This window comes from Trichosurus vulpecula, chromosome 6 (assembly GCF_011100635.1).
Source record: "Trichosurus vulpecula isolate mTriVul1 chromosome 6, mTriVul1.pri, whole genome shotgun sequence".
Classification (NCBI taxonomy): domain Eukaryota; kingdom Metazoa; phylum Chordata; class Mammalia; order Diprotodontia; family Phalangeridae; genus Trichosurus; species Trichosurus vulpecula.
The window spans coordinates 244096578-244118152 of NC_050578.1; the positions used below are offsets into that span (position 1 = coordinate 244096578).

General features: G+C 36.6%; 1 protein-coding gene across 1 annotated transcript in view; it reads right to left on the reverse strand.

The window, feature by feature from the left end:
• Positions 1-21575, reverse strand: part of CCDC73 (coiled-coil domain containing 73) — a 126736-nt gene that overhangs the window by 38182 nt on the left and 66979 nt on the right. The window contains exons 9-10 of the mRNA XM_036763670.1: positions 1552-1680; positions 691-750 (exon numbers count right to left, since the gene is read on the reverse strand). Of these exons, the coding sequence (XP_036619565.1) occupies positions 691-750; positions 1552-1680 (189 nt within the window). The remainder of the gene's footprint in view (positions 1-690; positions 751-1551; positions 1681-21575) is intronic.

Below are 21575 nucleotides of genomic sequence, written 5' to 3' on the forward strand. Positions count from 1 at the left end.
TGCTAACATGAGAGACCATGAAAATCGTTCAAAATCAAGGCAAAGAGAAGACAAAAATACATAGTAAGCAAACTTCTTGCACAAACATACTTCTTTTATACTTAAGAATTCAATTGAATTCAACAAACATTTATTAGGTGCCTACTATGTGAAAGGTATTATACTAGGCTCTTGGGATACAGAAACAAAAATTTAAAAGTTCTTGCCCTCAAAGAGCTTACATTCCACTAGTGGAATACAACATGTACCTAGAAAATGCCAATGGATTTTGCAATTAAGAGATTATCACTAACCTTGGAGAAAATAGGTGAAGGGTTAGAAGTGAAATAAATACCCTTATCACAAGATTCAAGGCAACATCAACAGTAGCTCCAAAATATATTTTTGGTCTTGCTTTCTCCAATTAGGTTTATTATAAAAAATGAATTGTCATACAACTAAATCATGTTAAATTTATAAAGCAGGTCCTACCCAAAGTACAAACTACTTGAGGTCAGAGACCACATCTGTTTTTAACCTGTGTTCCATTGTGCTTGGCACAATGCAAAAAATGTAGTAGTCACTCAAACATTCATTGGTTGATTGGTCCCATCACTTTATGCCAAAGAGATTCTAAGTGAACCCAATGGAAACTTTCCCAGAATAAAGGACACAAAAATATTGTGTTTCAAGTATGAAAATATTATTTACCTGTTTTTCTTCTTGAATGTAGGTAACTTTTTCACTAACCTTCTTTCTTATTTCAATTTCCTTTAAAAATTTAAATGATTCCAAAGGTTATCAATTAGAGACACATAATGACGAAAAAATCCTTTTATTTAACATATTTTCAAAATAGGAACTTTCATTATTTCAACCTAAAATTTAACATCATCTATTGTCACTTGATTTACTGGCTGCCCAATAAATTTGGAGAAACCTATATATTAAATACCCCATAATATTCCACTTAACCATAATTTTTCTTTCCCTGGGGCATTGATTCCAGTGAAATTCAGAAGGTTTCCTACTATATAGCTTGGTGAAAATGGTAACTGATAATGAAAGTTTGTAGGGCCTCCTAAACCTAAAAGCATCTCTGGACCACTGAAACGTGTGAGATGTATGACTCTGTTGGTGGCTTCTAAATTGTTTATATTACCAAATTTTGTTAGTTTAGAGCACTGGTTCTCAAAGTGTTGTCCAAGGACCCCAGGGGGTCCCAAGACCCTTTCAGGGGGCCTAAAAGATAAAAACTATTTTCAAAATAATACTAAGACATTTTAATTTCTAAAGTAGTAAATTTCAATAACCACAATCCACATAAACAAATGCTCTTTGGTAGAGCACGGTGGGCTAATGGTCTTAAAACCAAATCTTCTGATCTAAAAAAGTAAAATATTGAAAAACTAAGTAAAACAAAACCAAATTATTTTAGCTATAATTATTTCTATTATATATATTGATTTCATACTTGAAAGAAATGATTTTGTTTTATGATATATAAGCTATTATAAAACTTTTTTTTAAATAGCCAAAGAATATCAGCCAAATGAATTTTTGCTTAAATACCATTCGGAGTTTCTCTTGTAATTCTTGAAATTGCTGTTGCTTTATTGTAAGATTAAAATCTTCTCCTTCTGCCCTGGACTGACATGTGATCTTGGACTTTATCAGATCTGCAGTTACTTTCTTCAGTTCCTTAACAAAGGAAAACAATATTAAACAGTGTATTCAGTACAACTATCACATCTCGGTAGCTTCTTGTTGACAGTCCCTGAATCCATCTAAAATAATAATTTGTTGTCTTTCATATATGAAGATAATGTTCAACCCCCAATATGGCAGTGCACTTTGAGTTGTCTTCCTAATAGTGCTGGTCTATCCATACTCTGTCCCTCATTCTCTTTTTGACCAATTGCATATATCTATAACAACTTTCAAGGGTAGGAATATAGCCTCTGGCTATGGAGCCAGGCAAAATGCTTTAATGGGACATACAGGTCTCATGAACACAACCAACTGACCAACTACAGGTAGCATATTGTACATAAAGAAGGACATTTGTGAAATTCTTTAGCCATTCCTCCCACATTTCCTTTCCCCCAAAGTTCAACAGATCCCTAGGATGCCAAAAATATTTTTATAAATTGTTATGCTATTGATTACATTGCAATACCATTTTGTCTCTAAATGAATCAAGTATTTGAGTCAACCAAAGATCATTCATTAATAATAATATCTAGCATTTATATAGTGCCTATTATGTGCCAAGCACTGTGCTAAGCACTTTACAAGCATTATTTCATTTGATCCTCACAACAACCTTGGGGGTGGATATTATTTTATAGTTGAAGAAACTAAGACAAACAGAGATTAAATAACTTGCTCAAGGTCATATAACTAGTAAGTGTCTAGGGTTGGATTTGAACAAGAGTAAGAGCGCTTTAAAGATCAGAACTTTAAAGATGATTTAGTCTAAGGGGGCGGAGCCAAGATGGCAGCTGGAAAACAGGGATTCACTTAAGCTCTCTCCCAAATCTCCAAAGATGATTTAGTCAAACCCAAATGAATGTGACATATTTGACTCCTTTCTCTCCCTAGTGAGAGTATTACTAATTTTACCTCTAAAATATCTATTGCCCAATCCCCTCCTTTTCCATTCTTACCACTGCTCTTCTTCAGGCCCTTATCCCTTCTCACCTGGACCCCTGCAATAATTTCCTGAGTCTCTCTATTTTTCTCCTTGCTCCAATCCATACAATTACTTGTGTATATACTGGAGTCAGAAAACCTGGGATGAAGTCCTCACCACTTGCCAGCTATGTGACCTTGGGCAAATCAATCATCCTTGAACTTTAATTCCTGGATGATTTCATCATTTTCAAGATGACAGGAGAAAAGCATGTGAAAAGATTAATGAGAGTGTTAGATCAGCTGGAAGAAATTCAGCTGAAGCTGTTAATTGACCACTGCCAGTTTTAAAAGGCCTCTGCAAAGAATGTGGGACATACCCTGTCTCATGAAGGAATGATTATGGACCCTCAAATTCTGTTTGGCGTTTACAGTTTTTCAAAACTTGACCCACTCCTGCATCTCCAGTCTTCTTATCTTTCGTCCCCTCTCTATACACTACGATCCAGGAGCACTGGACATCTTGGTGTTCCTCACACCCAACACTCTACCTCTTAATTTCAGGCCTTTGCCCTGGCTGTGCTTCATGCCTAGAATGCTCTCTCTCCCAGCTTCCTTTAATAGTCACCTCAAATCCTACTTTCTGCAGGAGGCCCTTCCAGATGCCCTCCTTCTGATGTTGCCTTTCATTTACACTGGAGGTAATCTGTATGCAATTTTTTTTTGTATATTGTCTGTTCCATTAGAATGTGAGCTCCTTAAAGGCAGGGACTGTTTTGTCATTCTTTGTATCACCAGCACTTTGCACAACATAAGGCACATAATAAGCACTTAATAAATGCATGGTGACTGACTAACCCAGAGAAGATAGAAGTACTCACCGCAGGCCAATACATATAACCTAAAATAACTAAGGAATTTTCTGGGATTTAGTGGCTATTATCAACAGTTTTTAAGGAACTATGCTATCATCACTAGGTCAACCATGAATGGAGTTTGAGAAGAACCAAAAATAGACAGGTAAGAAAGGTCAATTTGACCCAATCCTTGATACTTTTTGGATATTTCTGAAACAAAAAGTGTGAACAGGTTTTTAAGGACTTAATCAACTGGCCCCCTCATGCATCAGTGTTGGCTTAGGCAGACTGAGGCAAACCTTTTCTGTTCCACATTGTTAGCCTGGAAGGCATGGGAAAAGTCTTTTCAAATTATAATTTACATTTGTTTTAATTTTATTTATTACTTCTTCCTTCCACTCTCCCTTTACCAACTGAAAATGCAAGAAATGTGATACCCATCACACATATGAAGTTATGCAAAACATTTCTGTATTAGTTATGTTCTGAGGGGGAGCAAGGAAAAATAAAGGGGAAAAATATGCTCCAATCTGCAATCTGAGTCTATCAGTTCTCTACTAGAGGTGGATAGTATTTTACATCATGAGTCCTTTGGAACTGTAGTAGATCATGGTATTGATCAAAGTAGCTAAATCTTTCACAGTTGATTATCTTTACAATATTGCTATTACTGTGTAGCATGGTAAGAGTCTTACACCAAAAGAGTGATAATTACGAGAAACTTAGTGCATTTGCCAGCACAGGACTTATTAACAATATGATTCATAATCTCGTGCAAAAATGTTCTTAGTTTTGAAGTAGGTTATCACTGAAAAAAAGATTATAGGTATACAAATCATTTTTAAAAAGAGCAGATAGTAATACATTGATAAGAATTTTTTCACCAATGCTAACTTGAAAGGTGTCTTTCAGAGATAGGCAAGTTTAGCATGCAGTAGGGCAACATGTTGGTAGCACCAATAAGTAACATTCAGCATCACATAATGATATGATATAATTGTCGCATAGCTTAAACCTCTGCCATTTTCTCAACAGTAGGGTGCCATCTGAGGGAAAAGGTACTTATTAAGTATCTACTATGGGCTAGGCACTGTGCTAAGCCCTGAGGATATAAGTACAAAGACACATGATGATTTCTGAAACCTGAGTAAAGAGAAAACATGGATTAGTATGAAACGAATTTTACTGGCCCAAAATGGCAACAGAATCTTTTAAGAAGTGCAAGACAAATTCAAAGCAAAATGTTACTAACTCATGCTGCATACTTAGGAAGTTAAATCAACATACTTTTGGAGTGCGTATGCGTATTTTTCTTATTCTCTTAAAAGAGATAAGAAAAATAAAGCAATATCCTAGTAGTGCAATTACCTACAAAAAGGGAGAGTGGGAAGAAGCAGTAAAGCCTAGCTCTCCTCACAGCTACTCCAACAGAGATCTTTTTTTAAACAATATTTTTCCCAATTACATATAAAGACAACTTTTAACATTCACTTTTTAAAAATTTTGAGTTCTAAATTCTCACTCCTTCCCTTCCCCCCTCCCTGAAGCAGTAAGCAATTTGACACAGGTTATATATGTGCATTCATGCAAAACATTCCAACAAAGATCTAAGAAGAGTGCCAGAATAAACTGTGATCAGGAAATCTAAAGATAACATACGAGGGACCATTTTTCTCCAGCCAGAGATCATGAATTCAGCCCACAGGATGGTGATAAAGAAAGGACCTGTGGAACAGAGGCAGGCCTGGAGCTGTGTCACTTTGACCTCAGAGAAGATACCCAAATTCACTCTTCCAGGCTTAGAACAAGTTAACCAGCAACTCTGTTCTTCTGAGCCTACAGAGACTTCTAGCTAGCTAACAATGATGGAGGCCAGCAACTGTCTACTGGAACTCTAATCCAGGGGCAAGTCTACAGCTGTATGGGCTAGACTTAAACTAGGGTCTAGACTAGAGCTTAGGACATCCAAGCCAATGAAAGACTATATCCTAGGTCAGATCATTTAGGGCCTTCTAAAAGTTTGAAGCTCCCAGGCCTGAGATGCTTCATGATCATTCAAGAACATGACACTAAATAATAGGAGAACAAAGTGTCAGAGGGCTAGAAAATAAAGATCAGGAACACACATGGCTATAATATTCTCTCCAAAAGTTTTCAGAGAGCTGATACAAGATGGCAGTTCCCCCCAGGTCCCACCAAAAACCTATAAAAATGGCTCTGAACAAATTCTAGAACTGCAGAACCCACAAAATAGCAGAGGGAAGCAGGGCTCCAGCCTAGGACAGCCTGGATGGTCACTGGGTAAAGTCTGTTGCACCCTGCTGGGAGTGGAGCAGAGCAGAGCCCAGCATGGGCTGCGCCCGGACCAACCAGACTGGGAGCTGGGCGGAACAGGCCCTACCGCCCTGAATCAGTGAGCTGTGGCAGTTACCAGACTTCTCAACCCACAAACACCAAAGACAACAGAGAAGGTTAGTGGGGAAAACTGCGGGGACAGAATGAAAGGAGTTTGTGGTTCGGCCACCACCCCAGGGGCAGTGGAGGTGGTACAGCTCTGAGCAACTACAGCTGCAGTTGCTTCTGGCCCCAGGCCCACCTGGTGGGAGGAATTAAGTAGCAGATCAGAGCAGGAATGCAGAGCCTGCTTAAGATCTGAGTCGAGGTCTGGGTTGGCAGTTCTTGGGGGAAGAGGAGCACTGGTGTGGCAGAGCTTGCTGTGTAGAAATAGTTCTGAAAACAAAAGCGCAACCCCTCAAGCTTGGGACAAAGTACTCTCTACTCTACAAGCAGTCATACCCCAATGAAAAACTCGAGGGTCAAGTAGTTGGCTGGGAACTTGGCCAGGCAGCGAAAACGCACTCAGATTCAGACTCAGACTTTGGAATCTTTCTTTGGTGACAAAGAAGACCAAAACATACAGCCAGAAGAAGTCGACAAAGTCAAAGAGCCTACATCAAAAGCCTCCAAGAAAAACATGAACTGGTCTCAGGGCATGGAAGAGCTAAAAAGGATTTGGAAAAGCAAGTTAGAGAAGTAGAGGAAAAATTGGGAAGAGAAATGAGAGTGCTGTGAGAAAACCATGAAAAACAAGTCAACAACTTGCTAAAGGAGACCCAAAAAATACTGAAGAAAATAATACCTTAAAAAATAGACTAACTCAAACGGCAAAAGAGCTCCACAAAGCAAATGAGGAGAAGAATGCCCTGAAAGGCAGAATTAGCCAAATGGAAAAGGAGGGCCAAAAGACCACTGAAGAAAATACTACCTTAAAAATTAGATTGGAGCAAGTGGAAGCTAGTGACTTTATGAGAAATCAAGATATTATAACACAGAAAAAAAGGAATGAAAAAATGGAAGACAATGTGAAATATCTCATTGGAAAAACCACTGACCTGGAAAATAGATCCAGGAGAGATATTTAAAAAATTTTTGAACTACCTGAAAGTCATGATCAAAAAAAGAGCCTAGACATCATCTTTCAAGAAATTATCAAGGAGAACTGCCCTGATATTCTAGAGTCAGAGGGTAAAATAGAAATTGAAAGAATCCACCGATCACCTCCTGAAAAAGATCCCAAAAAGAAAACTCCAGGAATATTGTCACCAAATTCCAGAGCTCCCAGATCAAGGAGAAAATACTGCTGCAAGCATCCAGAAAGAAACAATTTGAGTATTGTAGAAACACAATCAGAATAACACAAGATCTAGCAGCTTCTACACTGAGGGATCGAAGGGCTTGGAATATGATATTCTGGAGGTCAATGGAGCTAGGATTAAAACGAAGAATCACCTACCCAGCAAAACTGAGTATTATGCTCCAAGGCAAAATATGGACTTTCAATAAAATAGAGGACTTTCAAGCTTCCTCAGTGAAAAGATCAGAGCTGAATAGAAAATTTGACTGTCAAACACAAGAATCAAGAGAAGCATGAAAAGGTAATCAAGAAAGAGAAAGCATAAGAGACTTACTAAAGTTGAGCTGTTTTGTTTACATTCCTACATGGAAAGATGATGTATATAATTCATGAGACCTCAATATTAGGGTAGTTGAAGGGAATATATCTATATCTATATCTATATCTATATCTATATCTATATCTATATCTATATCTATCTATCTATCTATCTACATATACATAGACAGAGGGCACAGGGCGGGTTAAATATTAAGAGATGATATCTAAAAAAAACAAAATCAAACTAAGGGATGAGAGAGGAATATATTGAAAGAGGAAGAAAGGGAGAGATAGAATGGGATAAATTATCTCGCATAAAAGTGGCAAGAAAAAGCAGTTCTGTTGGGAGGGAAGAGGGGGCAGGTGAGGGGGAATGAGTGAATCTTGCTCTCATTGGATTTGACCAGAGAAGGGAATAACATACACACTCAATTGGGTATCTTACCCCACAGGAAAGAAGGAGGAAGGAGATAAAAAAGGGGGGACTATAGAAGGGAGGGCAGATGGGGGGAGGAGGTAATCAAAAGCAAACACTTTTGAAAAGGGACAGGGTCAAGGGAGAAAACTGGATAAAGGGAGATAGGATAAAAAGGAGCAAAATATAGTTAGTCTTTCACAACATGGGTATTGTGGAAGGGTTTTGCATAATGATACACAGGTGGCCTATATTGAATTGCTTGCCTTCTTAGTGAAGGTGGGTGGCAGTAATATGAATAATATTAATGCTGTCAATTGATGTTCCAAATAATTAATTTTTAACATTACCCTTAGAAAATAAATTACTTCTGAAAAATTTAAGGGCTAAAATAAAATAAAGCATGACATTTCAACTTTTAAAAAATATGTCCTGATTATCAACCTTCCAGCTATATGTCCTCTGGAGGAGCCATGAAAAGAAAAGAAAGCCATTCTACTTTATAGACTATATATACTCTCCTTTCAATCTGGCACTCTCCCATAGCTGATAATGTGTAGTCATTGGCTCCAATACTTTACTTGAAAAAGGATTGAAAAGTATCCAAATGTCAGGGGCCATTACTAGATCATTTTATATCCTATAGTATGCCCAGTAGGGACTATAGTTGCCCTTGTCTTGGACTCAGAGCTACAAAGCCTGGGAAAAAGAATACAGTGATTTTGATCATAATTTAAATAATTCAATCTCAGGAAAAGAAATTGAACAAGCCACAAATAACCTCCCAAGTCAAAAAAACCCTGGAACCAAACAGATTTATAAGTACATCTGCCAAAAATTGAAGGAATAAATAATTCCAATATTACACAAAGTATTTGAAAAATAGGAAAAGAAAGGATCTTACCAAATTCTTTCTACGACACAAATATAGTATTAGTACTTAAACCAGGGAGAGTCAAAATGGAAAAAGAAAACCATAGGCCAATATTATTAACAAAGTTAGATGCAAAAAATTTAAATAAGATATTAGCAAAGAAGCTACAGCAACACAGCACACACAAAAAAATCCACTAAAATCAAATTGGATTTATGCCATAAATACAAGATTGGCTAAATATAAGGAAAATTAACATGTTAATTATAAGAGCAATGAAATCATACAATTGTATTGATTGATACATTAAACGCTTCTGACAAAATATCATACCTGTGAATGTTTAAAAAACAGCCTTAGAAAAACATAGGAATAAAAGGACCTTTTTTGAAATAGGGCAAGCACCTAATGCAAAGAGCTAGCATTATATGTCATGCAAATAAACTAGAAACCTTTTCTAGAGGATCAAGGGTAAAGCAAGAAAGCCTATTATCATCACCACTATCTGATATAGTACTGGAAATGCCAAATACTGTGAGACAAGAAAAAGAAATTAAAGGAATAAACACAGGCAAAGGGAAAATAAAGCTATTAGTTTTTGCAGATGATATGATAGTTTACGTAAGAAACCCTAGAGTCAACTAAAAAACTAATTGAAACAATTAACAACTTCAGAGTTGCAGGATATAAAGTAAATGCACATAAATTATCAGCATTTATATATGTTACCAACAAAACCTACTAGGAAGAACTGGAAAGAGAAATCCATTTAAAATAACTACAGAATGTATGAAAGGCTTGAGAGTCTAGCTACCAAGATACATACAGAAACTCTATGAAGACAATCATAAAACATTCTTTACAAAAATAAAGACAAATCTGAAAGAATATAAATTGCACATGAATAAGCAGAGCCAATATAATAAAAATGACAAAACTACCTAAACTATTTATTCAATGCCATTCCAATGAAACTATCAAAGTATTGATTCATAAAGCAAAATTTTTTAACAAAAATTTTTTTTAACAAAATTCAGCTGGAAGAACAAAAGGCCAAGCATCTCGAGGGAAATAATTAAAAAAAAGTTAGAAGGAAAAGGACCTAGTAGTATCAGATCTCATACTATAGGACAAAGCAGTAATCATCAAAATGATTTGGTACTGGGTAAACAATAGAAAGGTAGATCAAGTGGAACAGTTTAGGTATATGACATACAGAAGCAAAAGAACTCAGTAACAGTGTTTAGACCAGTACTTACCACCACAGATCAGAATTAGTTCCAAATGGATATATGTTTTAAATATAAAAGATCACATCATAAACAAGTTAGAAGAACAAGGAAGAAATTTCCTTTCATATTGACAGACAGAGGAAGAGTTCATGACCAAACGACAAATAAAAAAAAACCATCACATAAGATTATATGGACAATTTTGATTATGTTAAATTGAAGTTTTTTGTATAAACAAAACCAATGCTGATAAAAATTAAAAAGGAAACAGTTACCTGGGGGGAGGGAGTTGCAACAAGTTTCTTTGATGAAGTTCTCATTTCCAGGATATATAAAGAATTGTTTCAAATTTATAAGAATAAGAGCCCCTGTTGATAAATGGTCAAAGAATGGCTGAATCATATGGTACATGGAGGGAAGAAAATTGGAAAAACAGGATGGGGCCAGGCTATGGGAACCTTTAAATGCCAAATAAAGGAATTTTTATTTTGACCTAGGTATAATGAGCCACTTCAATTTACTAAGTGAGGGGAGGGAGGGTGACATGATCATTCCTAAACTTTAGGAAAACCACTTTGTCAGTTGTGTGGAAGATAAACTGCAATAGAGAAAGACTTGAGGCTGGGAGACCAGTTAGCAAGTTATTACAATAGTCTAGGCAAATGGTAATAAAACTAGAATGATGGCTATATAAATAGAGAAAAAGGGATGCATGTTAGAGACGTTGTGGAGGGAGAAAAAGAAAGATTTGGCAACTGATTTTCTATATGGGTGAGAATGGAGATCAAGGATGACATCAACGATGTGAACCTGAGTGACCAGGAAGCTGATTAGTGCCCTTGATGGAAATACACAAGTTCAGAAGACAGGTATATTTAGGAGCAAAGGCAGTAAATTCAGTTCTGGAGGTTCTGAATGTGGGATTCCTCTCAGACATCTCATTCAAAATGTTCAAAGATAGTTGGTAATGTAGAACTAGAGGTTAAGAGAGAGACTACAACTCAATATCTAGATCTGAGAATCATTGGCATAGAAATAATCATGGTACCCACGAGAACTTATGAGATCACCAAGTGACAGCATGTAGGAAGAAAAGAGAAGAAGACCCAGAACAGAGCAATATGGATACATCAAAGGAGACCAAGAAGGATTGGTCATACAGATAGAAAGAGAATCAAGAGATTACAATGCCAAAAACCCAGAGGAGAGTATCCAGGAGGAGGAAGTGATCAACAGATTCAGTAAAGCAGAGAAGTCTAGAAAGATGAAGACTGAAAAGAGGATGTCAGTCTGTTCTCTTTTTAAGTGGCTGTAGACTTCATTGAGATTATAGAATTCTAGGACTTGACCACTGTTTCCACAAAGGATAAATATCCCAAGCACATACACAGAGAAAATAAGTATTTTGCTTTGGGAAGAAAACTAAAAGGCCTAGAGAGAATAAAGGGACATCAAAGTAAATCAGTGATTTCAGGAAACAGTTAAACTTGTTAAGGATATGGAGATTCATTCTACATTAATTCAGAAGGTAGAACTTTCTTGATACCTGTCAGATATCACAACAAAAGATGATAAAATGTACTTTTGTAATGCTCATACTATGTCTGAGTAAAAAAATAAAAAATAATGACAAATATTTATAATGGTAGCCTTATTTGTGGCTTTTCTTAAAATACTCAAGAGATGCAAGACTATCTACTTTACATGAAAGGCAAGTGATTTCCCCAAAATTTCATGTAAATTACTATATAGCAGAAACAGCATTGGAGTAAGAGCTTATGAGTGGGACTTTGATGAAAAGAGCTTTCCCAAAAAATTGCAACAGATCACTGCCTTTAAGCTAACTTCCAAGCCTAACTTATGTAAGGCAATAAAAGTAGATATGAAAATCTAGAAATCTGATGAAGCTCTGAACTTGCACGCTGACCTCCAATATTCTGAGATATTTAACCTAAGTCAAATATAGAGTTGATTTTTAAGAGGTACTATGTTATTTTTTCAAGGTTTCAACATACTAAAAGCTTCTATATAAATACTGTCTTTTTGCATTCTTCTCACCACCCATCATCTCCTCACCTCTTTCAATGAATGAACATGAGCAGTTGAGTTATAGTTGGTGCAATGCCACACAAGAAAAAAATGCCTTAAAAATATACCAACCTATACTGTAAACAGCAAGAGAAAAGAGAAATGTAAAACTGGAAGGAAGATAGCAGGCAGAAACAAGTATTGACAATAAATTTCTGAGCCTTTCTTTTCTTCTAACATATTAATTACTTAATCTCAAGGGAGCACTAAATTAATATTAGAGACATCCACAGCATGATTTTCCACTTAAAATATGCCTTTGATTTTATAACCTCATAGTCTTTTAAATATCCTGTACTTTAATACATTGTCTGTTTTCTAACTATTTTATTCAAAGCTGCTAGTGCAGCAAATAAACAGCACATGCTTTGATCTCATTAAATTACAACTTATAGTTCCTGGAGTCATAAATATTGTGCCCTTTTCTCCCCCACCCCTCCCTTTCTGGAATGGGGTAGTCTGTTTAATATCGCTCTCTCCTTGAGCGCTCTGACGTTTACTCAGACAAATAGCAGGGGTTATGAATGCTGTTCACAGATAGTATCAAGAATTCTTCATGATGCCATAATGGTGAACCAAGCATTCAGAACTGCAATACCTAGTTTTATCTAACAACTAAGTTTGGTCTGTTTAACTTTTCTCCACAAAACTGGAATTCCATCTTATCACAGACCAACAGTTTAAATGTTCTGGAGAAAATCATAGTACAGCATAAAAGAAAAATGAAGATTATCTTTGGGGAAATTAATGAATATATATTAGAAATAAGTAATATGAATAATATTAATGCTGTCAATTGATGTTCCAAATAATTAATTTTTAACATTACCCTTAGAAAATAAATTACTTCTGAAAAATTTAAGGGCTAAAATAAAATAAAGCATGACATTTCAACTTTTAAAAAATATGTCCTGATTATCAACCTTCCAGCTATATGTCCTCTGGAGGAGCCATGAAAAGAAAAGAAAGCCATTCTACTTTATAGACTATATATACTCTCCTTTCAATCTGGCACTCTCCCATAGCTGATAATGTGTAGTCATTGGCTCCAATACTTTACTTGAAAAAGGATTGAAAAGTATCCAAATGTCAGGGGCCATTACTAGATCATTTTATATCCTATAGTATGCCCAGTAGGGACTATAGTTGCCCTTGTCTTGGACTCAGAGCTACAAAGCCTGGGAAAAAGAATACAGTGATTTTGATCATAATGCCATTCCACTCATACCTGGGGAGAGACATTCACCACATGCTTCTGTAAATATGCCAAGAATATGTCTCTAAAGTTTATATGAGCCTGGTTTCTCATCTCTAAGCAAGAAATCAAGCTATATTTTAGAAATATAATATCCTATTTATCTAAAATGAAATACTTATCCTACTCTATGCAGAAAATGTGTATTCTAATATAGAAATTCATTTTACTGAAAGTGATCACATGAAATAAACAATATCTGAGGCATTATCATGTCATCATGAAGCAAAGCCAAAATGGAAAAAATTCCATTTCTGAAAGTAGGGCTACATAAATAAAGCCTTAATAATATGTACAAAATTAAAAGATAAGTTATTTGATCAATTCAAGAAAACAAACATTAAAAAATATAAGATGCGGAACTGAAAACAGTATAAATCACTGCAAATATACCTATGTGTGTTGATGAATGAACTCTTGGTTGTCATTTGCATTTTAATCTTCTATTTAGTCAAATGAATTACCTTTTCAAAGTATTACATAATGTTAGATTCTTGAAATTTAAATTGGAGGTCCAAAATCAGCTGTTTTTAGAATTAAAAGGGGCATCTTTTTTATGTGCATTCTTATTAAATATAGTAAGAAAATCTTTTATAGTCTACAACTTGGGTGAAAATAAAGATTTTCCTCCTATGATTCATACATAACATTCTCTCTCGGGTAACTTGTTGGGGATAAGGCTTATGAAGTCTAGGACATACTAGCAATCAATCAACAAACATTTAAGCACTTACAATAGACCAGGCTCTGTGCTAGGCACTGAGGATACAAAGACAAAATAAAACAGTCTCTGTACTCAAAAAGTTAACATTCTAATGCAAGAGAGAACATGTACATATATACCTATACATAAAATAGGTACAAAATAGCTATGAGGTAATTTGCTGGGAAAGAAGGTGAGATAAGAGAAAGTTCTTGTATAGGAAGTAGTGCTTAAATTGAGCTTTGTAGGAAACAAAGGGATTCAAAAAGTCAGAAGAAAGAATGCATTCCAGACATGGGATAGAAAGTCTGTGCAAAGGCGTAGAGAAGAAAGATGGAAGGTATAATTATCATGTGTGAAGAACAGCAAGAAAGCCAGTGTAGCTGGACCAAAGAGTATATAAAGAGAAGTAATGTAAATAAGGCTAGAAAGCTAATTTGAAACCAGGTCATAGAGGGCTTTAAATGCCAAACAGAGCTATTTATATTTAACTGTAGCATTATAGGGAACCTAGATTATCTTAAGCACAGAAGCAAGCATGGTCAGACCATTACTTTAGGAAAAATAACTTTAGCAGTTCTTTGCAAAATAGATTAGAGAGGAGAGAGGATCAATTAAGGAAGGCTCCACAGATAGTCCAGCTAAGTGGTGAAGAAGCCCTGAACTAGGGTGATAGCTTCACAAATAGAGAGGAAACAAATGTGAAGGATGGTATGGAGACACAATTGACCACACGTGGCAATGGATTATATATGTTGGAAGGAGAAAGAGTAATGACTCAAAGACGACTCTGAAGTTGTGAACCTGTGTGATTGAAAGAGAAAGATGTCTTTGACAGAGGGAAGTTCAGAAGAAAGATTAAGTTTTGGGGAAAAGATAATGAGTTTTGTTTTGGACAACTGGAGTTTGAGGTGGCTATGGAACTTCCAGGGAGAAATAGCTTTAAATAGAAAGATACTGATATCAGATTAGTAGTGCTCAGGAGAAAGACTGGGGCTGGATATGTAGATCTGGGAGTCTTATTCATAGATACAATAAACCCATGGGGAGGTGGTAAAGTCACCAAGAAAGAATGTGTATGAAGAGGGGACCATGACAGAGCCCTGAGGAACACCCACAGTTAGGGGGTATCACGGATTCAGCAAAGGAGACTAAGAAGGAGGAGTCAGAAGGAGGAGTCAGACCAAGACAAAGCAGTGTCACAAAATACAGAGAGAGGAGAATTTCAAGGAGAAGTGATTGGTCAAGAGTAAAATGCTACAGAAAAGTCAAAAAAGCTACCAAGAAAAAACTACCAGATTTGAAAATTAAGGAATCATTTGTATGAGCCAGAATACAAAGGGATGAGGGGTGAAGGAGAGGTGAAGAATTGGAAACAATGAGAACAGATAATTTTTTTTCTAGGAATTTGGTTGTGAGTGAAAGATATAGGATGACAGTTTGAAGGGAAGATAGAGTTAAGTGAATAGACTCAGCTATTCATTCTACGTGTGCCCCTCTCTTCAAGTATGAGAGAGAGATCCAAAAGATGACACATCTTTTGGACATCTAGTATACATAAAGAGCTGCATATAGTTATAAGCAGTGTTCCACTGTAGACAATCTTTCACCTCAAGCTCAGTATGCATGCACATTACATTAGCAATCCCATAACCCCAATTCTGCAACCTGGGTAACTGATTATTTCATTGCTCCCCTGAAATGGTGTTAAATAAGTAGTATTATTTCATAATTAATTATTAAAGAATACATTCTACCTGGCAGTACAAAACATTCCCTTGTCAACAATTCTGCCCTTTTTAGATCCTTATTTGGCTAGATTTTATCTAGGGCAAAATTACAGTTAAATGAAAAGATACAGTGGCATTATGCAATGACTATCATTGATGTGCACAAAAAGAATATATTTGCTCTCTCAGGACCACATTTTAATTTTTTTAAGTTTTGTCCTTTATGCAATGATAATGGAACACACTTTACTCCTCTAGGCAGAGATATATTGAACTACAAGGGGAGAATGTTGCATCTAATGTCAGACAAGGTCACCTATCACTTTTTTATCCAACTGTTTTGTTATTAACTGTCTGTTACAAAGGAGAATTCGATTCTGAGGGAAGGAGGAGGAGGATATCCAGAAATCAATACGATGCAAAAACACAAAGTATCAATAAAGCTAGTTTTAAAATAATAATAATAATAATAATAATAATAATAATAATAATAATGCAAACCAGTATTATGCATGGCACAATCAGTAAAGCTTTTTTTCTTAACAAAGTAACAGTACCATGGATAGCAGATCTAGAACAAGAGAGAAAATTCAAAAACAGAGTTCAACACCCTAATTTTTCAGAAAAAGAAACTGATGACCCAAAAGACTAAGAAATTTTCAAGATTATAAGAATATGGGACTGAACTATTCATGCTTTCTTACCCAGTGTTCTTTCTAACTAATGGCACATATCTGGAGAACAACAGGATGGGCAACTTGGCCCACAGAAACAGAATTGCCTTTAAGCAAAGATGAATAGTCCATACAGAAAAAGACCTTACAACACTGGCCTCATTAGCATCACATTTGAACATAGTAAACTAAGAAGGCTACTCTTTGAGTAACTACCTCTAAAATAAAATCTACTAATAATAAATATTTTAAATAAATAATAAACATTAAATGTATTTGTTTCTTTGGATTCCTATGTAATGGGACAGATAGATTCTCAAAGCCTAAAGTTCAGCAGAGAAAATTAGTCCAGGAAGACTCAAAAATGAATTTCAGAAGATACAAAGACAAACAATTTCAATGAAGAGGAAAAAGGGAAGGTGTCTGAAAAGGATGTGGAGGCATATTGAACTTACCAGTTAACTCTCATTTTAAAAGGACATGGAAAGAAGATAGATTCAAGAACAAATAACTAAAAATGAATATGAAAGGATAGAATACTGCTTTATGAATTGTGTCAGGCTAATGTGGAAATGTTTAATATAACTGTACATGTATAGCCTATATGAGATTGCATGCCATCTTGAGGAGGAGGGAGAAGAGGGAGGGGGAGAAAATTTAGAACTCAAAAATCTTATAGAAGTGAATGTTGAAAACGAAAAACAACTTTAAAAAGAAGAACTGTGTCAGGGAGGTAGAGCCAAGATGGCAGTATAGCAGGAAGAGGTGCAGTGAGCCCCTTCCCTCCCCACCCCCAAATTTTTCAAAACAGATCTAAAAAATGAAATAGAATCATGATGGGGAAATCCAAGAAAAAAATCACAGTGAGTCATTTTTCTAGCCCAGATCAGCATAGGAAGACAGAAAAAAAGGTCTGAGATCTGCAGATGCTGGTTACAGAGTCTGGCCAGGAATTCACTGTTGAGGAGGCCACAGATCCATACTGAGGCACTTCAGTGAGAAGAGGTGACAACTGGCAGCTTTGTCACTCACTACTCAGTTTCAGGTCATGAATCCAGGGTACATAGAGAAGGGTGCCTGCTCAGGAGGGTGATGTTCCAGGGAAAGGAATAATCTTAGGCCCTAAGTGGTGTACTGAGAAACAGGTTTAGAAGCAAGCAGATGCTTTGGACTCAGATGCCAGGAGCAGAGTAGGGTCTAAATTCTAGCTACTAGTCGAGTCCGAAGCCCTCAAGACAGGAATCCCATACCAAAGTGAAGCCTGCAATTCTGTCACTCTGAGCCAGCAGAGTTTCCCAGCTGGCCAATAGTGACTGAGCCCAGCAGCAGTCTACTATTGCTCAGACTCAAAATTAGGTCAAGAGCTTGTAGAGTTCAGACTAGGGGTGGGGGGCGGAGGAGGGATGCAGCAGTCAGACTTTGTCCTAAATCCAATCATGTCAAGAGCTTTGGAAGTTTGCAAGTCCCCAGTCTGAACTGTTCCTGGGCACTCAGCCCAGACCTTCCCTTCAGAAGGGGGCAGAGCCTGGCCCTAATATCAAGTCTGAACTCAGGAAGTAGGCAGGAAAAATGAGCAAAAAAAATTTCACCATAAAAAGCTATTGTGGCAATAAGGATGCTCAAGATACAAGCTCAGAAAAAAATGATTCTAAAACATCTACCAGCAAAGCTTCAAAATAAAACATAGCTCAGACACAAATTCAACTAGAATCCCTGGAAAAGAAAAAGAACTTTAAAAGAGCTAAATAAAAATTTAATCAGTGAAATGAGAACAATTGAAAAAAATTGGAAAATAAGAGCTATTGGAAAAGGAATTAAGAGAGGAATGACACAAGAGGTACAAAGCCTGGCTCAAGTAACAAACTCCTTGAAAATGAGTATGGACCAAATAGAATCTAATAACTCCATGAGACAGCAAGAAATATTAGAACAAAATCAAAAAGTTGAAAAAAGTAGAAGAAAATATAAGGGATCTCATAGCAAAAACAACTAATCTACAAAACAGTTCAAAGAAAAATAACTTAAAAATCATTAGACTGAATGCCATAACCAAAGAAAGATCCTAAACATCCTGTTTCAAGACATTTTAAAGGAAAATTGTCTAGATCTCTTAGAACCAGAGGGTAAAATAGAAATGGAAAGAATCCACTGTTCACTTCCTGAAAGAAACCCCCAAAACATAAATTCTCAGGAGCCAAATAGCCCCATAGCCAAGATCTAGAGCTTCCAGGTCAAAGAAAAAACACTGCTAGCAGCAGGAAAGAAAGAATTCAAGTACCAATGAGCCACAATCAGAATCACAAATGATTCAGCAGCCACCACCATAAAGAAGATGAGAGCTTGGAATATGATATTCCAGAAGAATATAAGTTTACAACTTATCCAGCAAGACAGGGTATAACCCTTCAGGGGGTGGGGTGAGGGAGAATGGTTCTTCAATGAAACAGAGAGTATTGACTATACATGTTTGCAAAAGGGATTCTTTTTTCATTCTGGGGTGGGGGTGGGGAGAGAGAGAAAGAGAGAGAATTTCTTGCTGATTGAAAAGTATATATGTGTGTATATATATATACATGTATATATATATATATATATATATATATATAATTTTTTAAAAGTATACTAATGCACAGAATGACTTAAGGCTGATGAGGAAAATTAAGCACAATAAAAAAGGGTGCTTTTTACATCCATGCTCCTGGAAGAGAGGTGGATCAAAAAAGGGATAGAACTGCTTGGGGTAGATGGAACAATGATAACAAGGAAGAGGGAGAAAGGCAGAGTTACTCCATTCTCATTTTGCTTCAGTTTTCTCTGTAAAAGAGTCTTTGGGCTAGAAGGAATAAAAACAGCTAATAAGGAGGTGGTACCAAGATAAGTAGGATGATAGCACAAAAGTACCTCTTTGATGACTTCAAGTCATCTGGCTCTTATGAGTTACATCATCAAGTGCTGAAAGAACTGGCACATATGATTGCTGAGCCACTGTCAATGGTATCTGAAAGAATAGGCAGAGTGGGAAGAGTAATGCAGGACTAGAGGAGAGAAAATGGTGTTTTGCTCTCCAGAAAAGAGAAGAGAATAGGTTGTTAGAACTAGAGTCTGAATTCAGTTCCTGGCAACATCCTAGAACAGATTATTAATGAGATGATTAGTGAGTACCTTGAAAAGGAAGTGATGATTACAAATATCATGGCTTATTCAAGAACAGATCATATCAGACTCACCTTCATTCCTTATTTAACAGGGCTATTAAAAAAGTACATGAGAGGAATTCTGTAGAAATAGTTTACCTAGATTTTAGAAAAGCATTTTATAAAGTCTCTAATGCTATTCTTGAGGAAAAGATGTGGAATACACTATAGTATGCTTAGGTAGATTTAAAATTGGTAAAATAATGGGCCCCAAATAGTCATTAATGGTTTGGCATCAACAGGGAAGGAGCTCTCCAGTGGAAAAGCCCCATGCTATTTAACAATTTTTATCAATAACTTGTATAAAGGCTCAGGTGGGATGCTGATCAAGTTTTCAGATGATTCAAAGCTAGGAGGGAGGGCCAACACAGTGGATACCACAGTCAAGATCTCCCCAAAATGTTGGCTGGCTTGATACATGGGCCAAGTTAATAAGATGAAATTTATTAGGGCTAAATCTTGGGTCTAATAATTGAGTTCAAGTAATTGACTGCACAAGTACAAGACAGGGAGAGGTATGGTTTGACAGTTGTTTGTCTCAAAGAGATCTGGGAGTTCTAGTGGACTACAAACTCAACAAGATTCAACAGTGTAACAGCAGTCAAGAAAGCCGACATGATCTTGGGCTGGACTGAGATGCACAGTTTTGAGGAGACAGGAGATGACCACCTCTGATGTGTATAGTGCTCATTAGAAGGGACATTCAAAGGCTGTAGAAATCCAGAGGAGAGCCATAGGCATGGTTGAGAACTTCAAGTTCATGCCATATACAGATCACTGAAGGGAATGGGCATGTTTAACCTGAAGAAGAAAAGGCCCATGGAGAACATGATCACTGTTTTCAAGTAACTGAAGGATTGTCATGTAGAAGAGGAATTAGACTTCTACTTGACCCTAGAGGACAGATCAAGAACAAAGGGTAGAAGTTGCCTGGGCAGACAAATTTACATTTGATAAAGGAAAAAAAAGCATGCTAGCAATCAGAGCTATCCAAATAAAGAAAAGGGCTGCTTAGGGAGGTGTTGTTGTTCGGTGATTCAGTCCTATCCAACTCTTCATTATCCCATGGACCACAGCGCACCAGGCCCTTCTGTCCTCCACGATCTCTCAAAGTCTGTCCAAGCTCACATTCATTGTTTCGATGACACTATCTGTCCATCTTATCCTTTGCCATCCACTTTACCTTTTGCCTTCAATTTTTCCCAGCATCACTGTCTTTTCCAATGAGTCTTGTCTTCTCATTATGTAGCCAAAGTATTTCAGCTTTAGCTTCAGTATTTGACCTTCCAGTGAATAGTCTGAATTAATTTCTTTAAGTATTGACTGATTTGATCTCCTTGCTGTCCAAGACACTCTCAAAAGTCTTCTCTAACATCACAGTTGTTGATTGTTGCTATTTCTCCTGGCAACCTTAATTCCAGCTTTTGATTTGTCTGGCCTGGCATTTGGCATAATGTACTCTGCACATAAGTTAAATAAATAAGGTGACAATATACAGTCTTATACTCCTTTTCCAATCTTAAACCAATCAGTTGTTCCATGTTCAATTCTAACTGTTGTTTCTTGGTCTGCATACAGCTTACTCAGGAGACAAGTAAGATGATCTGCTAGTCACCTGTCTTTGAGGACTTGCCACATTTTGTTGTGATCCACATAGTCAAAGATTTTCATGTAGTCAATGAATCAGTATATGTTTTTCTGGAACTACCTTGCTTTCTCCATAATCCAAAATCCTCTGCCTCTCCAAAAATCAGCCTGCTCTTCCGGTAATTCTCAGTTCACATATTGCTGAACCCTAGCTTGCAAAATCTTAAACATAACCTTACTGGCATGTGAAATGAGTATAATTGTTCAGTAATTTGAACATTCCTTGACATTGCTCCTCTTTAGGATCAGGACATACACTGATCTTTTCCAATCCAGTGGCCACAGTTGTGTTTTCCAAATTTGCTCGCATATGAGTGAAGCACTTTTACAGCATCATC